Here is a 1,251-nt window from a genome sequence, read left to right on the forward strand (position 1 = left end):
AATAGGAGCTAAAAAGTATGGTGGCTTCCAGAATAAAGCGAGAAACTTTACCATCTCTTCTCATTCGCCGCGCAGAATAAATCGGAGCTATTGTTTTTTTTTATAAAAAATGTGAACTGATATATTATTGCATGAGTACAAGAATTGTATACTTCTTTGCTTTGGTGCTGATACGATCACAAATCTTTGTCTGCTACCATCCGCATTAGGATGAAGAAACTTATTGACCTTCGGATGATCAAATTCTGGCGGATGAAAATGGAAAAACAAATTACTTTATTGTAACGATAGTTTCTCCGTTGCTCTATGTGTTTCACACTTGATGTCCACAGAGATCTAATAAACAAAACATAAAGTAATGCAAACCTTAGTTTAGCCTAAAGGAAAAGAAAGTAAAAATAATAGCCTATTCTGGATTAACTTTACACCTAAAGTAGGTTTCCTGCACCACATCCTGGAACCGTTTATCACCGTTCGATCGTCTCGAACTCGTTCACGCATACACGTACACGTTCACTGTGTCTAATATACTCTAAGGACTCTCACATGTGTTCGATCTTGTGCTAGCTGCTTCTAATACAAATCACGAGCCGAACTGTTGCTCACTGCCATCGATCGCAGCGAACTCGTACGCCCCGTGACCATCGAATTGCAGATAGAAATCGTGGTGCTTCCAAAGCGATTTGCGATGCGAGACGGTGAACAGTGTGATGCCTGCTTTACGACAATATTCGTACATGCTGCCTTCCACGTCAACCGAAACGGCAGAGGTGCACTCATCCAATATAGCGAACTGTGGATTGTGGTAGAAGAGGCGAGCCATGGCAATACGTTGCTTTTCGCCCCCGGAAAGTACATCAATCCAGTCTTCGATCGCGTCCAAACCATTCTCACGCACTTGTAGGTATGTCAACTGCACGAGTTCAAGATAGCCCAGCAAATCGGCATCTGTTTTTCCTCGTCGTTTCATTTCCTGGTGTGTATGGGGATAGGTTATCTGAAAATATCTGGAATCAAACAAACACCCAGCTTCAAAACATTCCTTCAAACAAACCTGATCCCTTAGCGTTCCCAACGTCATATAAGGCCTCTGGGGAATGTAGAACAACTTGCCTGCCGGTGGTTTGGTCACCTTACCGCCCCAGGTAGGCCACAGCTCGCCAAGGATACGGAACAGACTGCTCTTGCCACAACCATTCGGACCACACACCAGCACATTCGTACCCGATTTCACCTCGAAGTTCAAATCCT

The 1,251-nt window shown here is 43.9% G+C and overlaps 1 protein-coding gene across 1 annotated transcript in view; it reads right to left on the minus strand.

Moving 5' to 3' along the window:
* Positions 1-253: 253 nt before the first annotated feature.
* LOC129761823 (ATP-binding cassette sub-family D member 3) overlaps positions 254-1,251 on the minus strand; it is a 27,775-nt gene continuing 26,777 nt past the window's right edge. Inside the window, exons 9-10 of the mRNA XM_055759609.1 lie at positions 1,055-1,251; positions 254-997 (exon numbers count right to left, since the gene is read on the minus strand). The exon at positions 1,055-1,251 is cut by the window's right edge and continues 289 nt beyond it. Coding sequence (XP_055615584.1) covers positions 584-997; positions 1,055-1,251 — 611 coding nt within the window. The 3' untranslated portion in view covers positions 254-583. The remainder of the gene's footprint in view (positions 998-1,054) is intronic.

This window comes from Toxorhynchites rutilus, chromosome 1 (assembly GCF_029784135.1).
Source record: "Toxorhynchites rutilus septentrionalis strain SRP chromosome 1, ASM2978413v1, whole genome shotgun sequence".
NCBI lineage: Eukaryota > Metazoa > Arthropoda > Insecta > Diptera > Culicidae > Toxorhynchites > Toxorhynchites rutilus.